Raw genomic sequence first — 7,104 nt, 5'->3', positions numbered from 1 at the left:
TAACATTTAATTAACTAATTTTTAATTAATTTTTTTTTTTGATTTAGTCTATAAATATACTTTATTATAATAATGTTTTGCATTAAAATCCTTATTTTGCATACTTTTGATTATAAATGAGTTTTTTTTTCTTCCAATTTTTTTTTTCAAATATTCTTTTTTTTTTCTTAAATAGAAACTTCACAAATATTTTAAAATTTTTAACCCATCTTATAATAATTATTTTATTTGTTATGGGAATACGAACAATGATAAGTACATTACGTGAGTTAACCATTAAAATACCAGTTATTGGGGCATTAATAAATGGATTATTTTTGGTGATGTTATTATTACCTTTTGTTTTTATTCCTGGTGCTGTTTCTGCCTTTTATCTTGTAGTTTTTTTGTTAATTTCTCTTGGATTTTATATCACGAAAATGTCAGTTCTTAGAGTGTTGTCATATCTTGTTACTTGTTATTCAATTTTTCATTTTACTCTTAACATCATCTTCGTGTTTTATGGTTCTGATAATTCCTTTGTTCTTTTCTTATGTGGATTAAATTTTAAGTATTATGGAATGGTACGTTCTTGTCTTCATTTTGTTTCTTTATTACTATTACTCTTTTTTTCATTTTTATATTGCTTTACTAAAAAAGTTTCATGGCAACCTATTCCTTCAAAGTTTGCACCTGCATTAACTTCATTAGTATTATTTTGTTCTTCATTAGTTTTAAATACATCACAAGGAGGAATAATTCCATTGGTTATAATGGTTATTTCTACAATATCATTCTTTGTACCAAAAAGAGTCCAAACAGTGATATTTGTTTTAACAACAATACTATTAAGTATATATTTATTATGTTGGACATTATTTACAATATATGTATGGACAGCACATGAATATGAATTTCTTAATGATTTAGTATTAAAGAATAAAATGAAAGATATTTTTGAAACAATAGGATTTACAATAACAACTTTAAACAGTTGGGTATATTCATGGTTAACGTTTATATCTTATATTTTTATTTGTTTAAGTTGTGGAGGGATTTATTTATTAATGGTATTTAATAAAACAAAAGAAAGACAAAATGGGTATGAATATTTTTCTTCTGAAGAAGAAAGAGAGAAAGAAGAAAATGAAGAGACAACACTGATTGAAAAATCTGAAGATATTAAAGAAGAAAACAAATCAATCTGGAATAAAATGACAGAATATATAAAAGTAATAATGAAACAAATAGTTTTAATAACAAAATTATTAATTCAAATAACAATTGATTGTGGATTATATGTTTCATTAGGAATTATGTTTTGTGTTGGATTAGTTGATATTAGTTTTCTTGGATTTTCTTTTATGATTATTTCTATTTGTTTTGTATTTATTCCACCATATTATAGTAAAAAAATGTGGCCATTAGTTATTGTATTTATTATTTTACAAATTATAACAGAAATTATTGTTCAATTACCAATTATTGATATTAGTAGTATTCCAAGTTATATTGGATTACAAAAATTTAACAACAAATCAACAGAAACTTCTGAATTTGATTTAAAAAATACTATTTTAAGTGGAACACTTTCTAGAATTATTTTATTAGTTATTGCAATATTACAACATGTTGCAAATAAAATTGGATATAAAATAACAACAAATACACATAATGTAGAAATTATTAAATATTGTTTTTCAAAAATAGTTGATTTTTGGGGAATTTTTATTTGTTGTTTTGTTATTGCATTTGCAGCATTTTTTGAGTCTATTAATATAGAATTAATGATGTATATTATTGCATTAGGAGTATTAGTTTTAATTCAAATTCATTTTAGTAATTATAAACAAATAATAAGAGTAATATTACCTATTTATGCAATTATATTTTTGTTTGTCCTTGTTGTTCGTTATATTATTCAAATGGATGTAATTATTTCTGATAATTCACAATCAGAATCTACTCTAATTGATAGTTTTGGGGATATTTTTACTAAAATGAATCAATCAGAATTAGGACTTGTAAAATATGATTCTTTATGGGAAAGATTACTTGGACTTTCACCTAATATTATTGTTATTGTTATATGTTTTGTTGAAAGTAGATTATTAATAACACTTCCAAAATATTTAAAAAATGTTCGTCAAATAAGAAGAGAAATACGAAAACGAAAACAAGATTATTATCAAAATCCCGAAAATCATGAAAAAGAAATAGAAGAAGAAGAAATAAAAGTTCCAAAGAAAGTCAAAGAAATATCTGATTTATTTATGAGATTTTTATCAATTTATTTACCACATATATCAATTATTTGTGCAATAGTTTTTGCAGCATATCCAACAATTTATACTACACCAGAAAATGAAACATGGGATTTTCTTCACTTTTTATTATTTGTATCAACATTAATTGCATTATTAATGAAAAAAGGATTTAATGCAGCATGTATTCCATTATTATGGGTATGTACATTAAGTAGTTTAATATTAATTATTCCAAATTTTCATACAATTAATGATTTTATTAATCAATCAGGAATTTTTAAAACAGAAGAAGGAAAAGAATGGTTTTATAAATTAATAGGATTAAAAACATGTTATGAAAATAATGAAAGAAGTGAATTATGTGAAACATTTGATGGAATAAAATATCCTAAAAGTTGGGAATTATTAAAAGAATATATAATAATATTATTTATAATAATATTATCAAGAACATCATATTTTTGGGGAGAAAAATATAAAAAAAAGAAATCATTAGTATTATTTCATTATACAGATATTTCAATAGAAAAAGAAGGATATTCAATAAATAAATTTAAATATTATATATCTAATTTCTTTAGTGTATTTGGACCATTAATTGTATTAATAATAATATTATTATGTTGTGCATTTCATTCTAATGATATTATATGTATTTTTTATATTGGTTTAGCAATAAGTGGAATTAGATTACCATATCGTGTAATAACAAAAGTTATTCCAATTATTAAATTGTTATTAGTTATATTATTAATAATTAATTCAATTTGGACTATTCCTTTAACAGGTGGACCAATTAAAAATTGGCAAAAATGGAATAATTGGAATTGGGATATTGATCAAACATTAAGAAAATATATTTTATTAGTACCAACAAATTCAGGAATAAAATTATTATTATCAAGAATATTTGATGCATTATGTGTATTTTTAATAAATAGATTAATGTATAATTATCATGAAGGACATTCACATGATATTTATAAATTTATTTCACCATATTATTTTCCAAAAGAAATAAAAACATTATTTGATAGTTGTATTAAATTAATATTAAAAAATATTAATTTAATATGTAGTAGTATTATTATTTTATTAGCAATTACTAGAAAAGATATGATTTCTTATATTTATATTGGAATGATGTTTTATGTTATTTTTAAAGGAAACTTTTTAAAACAAAGAAAAATATGGATTATTATTCAAGGAATAAATGCTCTGATTTTAGTATTACAAAATATTATTGTTTTATCAAATATGTTAAATTATTTTACTTTAAATCAATCAAATAATAAAATTACTACTTTTATTACTATTCTTTTCCAATTCTTAAGAGCATTTGGATTAAATACATTTGCAGGAAAAGAATTTTATATTAATCTTGTTATTTTCTTTGTTTTATTAATTAGAATTGCATTATTTAAACAATTACCTGAAGTATTTAAACAAATTAAAGAAATTGAAGAAGAACAAAAAGAAATAATATTTTCAAGAACAAGAGAATTAATTGATTTAGATAGAGATAAAATATTATTTGAATTAGATAAAGAATATAATGATAAAATTATGAGAATGATTCGTTTAGAAGAATTAAGAAAATTACGTACAAAAGAAGGATTAACTGATTCAATTGAAAACCCAAAAGTTATTGAACCTGCTCAATTTTTATCAGCTACTCCTGATTCTTCTGGTTTCTTTGAAAAAATTATTAAATTAACTAAAACATATGTTTTAAAAGGAATTGATATTCTTATTCATTTCCTTCATAATAGAAATCTTATTGTTCGTTTAAATATTCCAAAAGATTCAAGTGAAGAAGAAATTAAAAAGGAAGTAAAAGAAACAATAAGACCAGTTATTCAACCTGATTTAATCAATTTAGAATCTACAGAAGAAGAAGAAGAAAAAGAAGAAGAAAAAGAAGAAGAAAAAGAAATAAATAATACAGAAATATTATTAACTAAAAATGAAACTTCAGAAACTATTTCAAAGAAAGAAAAGAAATTTGAATTACTTCCAATTAAAACATATTCAATTGAACCATATAAATATAAAAGTAGATTATATATGTTATTATGGGGAATTTGGTTTTATTGTAGTGAACAAACTGAAGTATTTATTCAAATTTTATTTATTATAAATCATTTATTTAATCAAAATATATTAAGTTCATTCTATCCAATTATTGGATTTTCTATTATTATGATGTGTAAAAGACCAAATCCATCTAAAGTTATTTGGAAGATTATTTTATGGTATTGTTTTCTATTAGTTTTTATTAGAATGTTACTTGAATTACCAGGATTTTGTTTAACATCAACTCGATATGAAAATTATGATGCATTATCATTTACAACTGATGCTATTCAATCAAAAACTATACAATGTGATTCAAAACCTTTAACTTATAATCATATGTCACCAATTTATTTAATTGGAATATATCCAGTTGAAAATTATATTACATCAAGTTTTATTTGTGATATTATTTGTTTATTTAGTGTTATTATTCATATTTCTTGTATGAAATCACGTGGATATTGGAAACAACAATATTTATTAAGAAGACAATGGTCTAATATTCTTATTGAAAATTATAGAAGACAATTAGTTAATAAAATTTATCCTGGTACTTATGGTGAACTTCTTTTTATTATAGAAACTATTACAGATTTTACTAGTGATAATTCTGATTATTTAAGTTATAACAAACATGATTTATTTGTTGTTGATAAAATTCAAGAGAATGGAATGTTATTTGTTAAAAAAGGTAATAAACAAGGACTTATTCATTTTGAAAATGTTCGTTTATTTGAACAACAAAGTGATAAAATTAAGAAACAAAAATATTGTACTATTAAACCACAACATAAAGAAACATTTGATAATAGTTATTCTATTATAAATGATGATTCTGATTCTCTTAATGATGAATTTGATCTTTTAAAACAACATGAAGTTGAATTAATGAATCAAAATGAACTTGAAGTTACTAATATTATTAATTTTGAAAAATTAGAAAGTTATTTACATAAAAGAGAAATTTATTTAAAAGAACAAGATGAAATTTATTCTCATACTAATAAATATATCTCTTTCTTTAAATCAATTTATTTATCAATTAAAACATTCTTTACTTCTATTATTAATGATCAATTTAAACGTGGAAAAGATCTTTATATTCCTATGTTTATTTGTGAATTATTATGTTTATTATTCCTTGTTATTTTTCAAGGTACTTTTATTAATTCTGATGGAAGTTTTATAGAATTTTTTACTTCTGATTATTTACCTATATTTTATGTTCTTGGATTATTACTTCAATTTATAATGATTTTAATAGATAGAATTATTTATTTATGTAAATCAATTAAAGCAAAATTAATAATGCAATATTTTTCATTACTATTATATCATATATTAATCTTTATTATTTATCCGTCTATTCTTCAAACAAAATCTCATTTATCTTCTATTTGTCTTACTATTTTTTATGTATTTAAAGTTATTTATTGGACTATTTCGGGATTACAAATCAAATCTGGTTATTTAATCTTATCTTCTAAAAGAATCTTAATGGCAAATTATTCTTATATTTCTTCACTTATTTTCTCAACTTATTATTCTTTACCTTTTGTTTATGAAATTAGAACTATTCTTGATTGGACTTTTGCTAAAACTTCTATGTTTTATAAATTATGGTTAAAAGTTGAAGATATTCATGCTGAATTATATATGAATCAATGTGACAGAGAAATAGAAAAATCTAGAAATCATGTATATGGTGAGTCAAGAGGAATAATGGAAAAATTAACTGGTGGTTGTATTATGATTATAATTATGTTAAGTATATTATGGTTCCCTTTATTACTTATGTCATCAGCTGCTCCTAATTTTATTCAACCAAAACCAACAAATGTAGAAATTACTTTTAGTTTAGCTGGAAATGGAAAATTTTTTGATCAAGAAGATTCTAATTTTATTGAACTAACAGGAGCTGAATGGAAAGTACTTGGACAAACACATGACTTAAAAAAAGATGCAAGTCTATGGATTTTTGGTTGTTCATTATCTTTAAAGTCAATGTCTTATTGGTCATTAACACCTGATAAACAAGAAGATTTAAATGAAACTGTTTGTAATGGAGAAGAAGTTATACTTAAAACTAAAATATTAATGTCTCGTGAAGATTCTGCTGCTTCTAATACATTTGAATTAAATGAAAAAACAAGTTTAAGTAAAAAAGAACTTCATGGATTTTGTGATTTATTAAATGGTAAAGAAAATAATTTCACTTTATCATTTTTCCCAGAAATTGTTTCTATGCCAACTCTTTCACAAACAGAATTATTAAGACATGACTCAATTAATATTTCTTTAATACCTAAAAAAGGTATTGATAATAAAACTCAATTATCTTATTGGTGGTTTGAATCAATAAATGGTTCGACTGTTGTTGATTGGTACGTTTCTTCTCCTAATGTTCCTGACACTAGTGTTATTTCTAATTTAAGTTCAAAGGGAATTATTGGACTTTATACAGTGGTTGTTATTACTCTCTATTCTTTAATTAAATCAGATTATTCTGGTCTTTCACATACAATTATGTTTAAAAATCTACCAAATTGTCATGGACTATTACAACTTTGCGATGATATTATTATGGCTCGGCAAGATGGTGATTTAAAATTAGAAGAAGACTTAGTTGATGAACTTATAATGATTTATAGAACACCATCTCTTTTACTGGAAAAAACAAAAATTGATTAATTCTTTACTTCTAATAGTTTTTTTGTGTGTTTTAAGAGAAGTTGTTATGTAAAAACATCAATAAACAACTATAATAATTACAACAAAT

The 7,104-nt window shown here is 22.2% G+C and overlaps 1 protein-coding gene across 1 annotated transcript; it reads left to right on the top strand.

Moving 5' to 3' along the window:
- Positions 1–233: 233 nt before the first annotated feature.
- On the top strand, positions 234–7,016 carry ENU1_020840 (hypothetical protein; the record flags this gene model as incomplete). The annotated part of the gene is made up of 1 exon (XM_008856992.1): positions 234–7,016. The coding sequence occupies one exon, from the start codon at positions 234–236 to the stop codon at positions 7,014–7,016; it is 6,783 nt and encodes a 2,260-aa protein (XP_008855214.1).
- Positions 7,017–7,104: the final 88 nt, after the last annotated feature.

The sequence above is a fragment of the Entamoeba nuttalli genome, assembly GCF_000257125.1.
Source record: "Entamoeba nuttalli P19 unplaced genomic scaffold asmbl_2364, whole genome shotgun sequence".
Taxonomy (NCBI): Eukaryota; Evosea; order Mastigamoebida; family Endamoebidae; genus Entamoeba; species Entamoeba nuttalli.
Note: the sequence above shows the minus strand (reverse complement) of the source record. Positions and strands in the feature narration are given on the sequence as shown.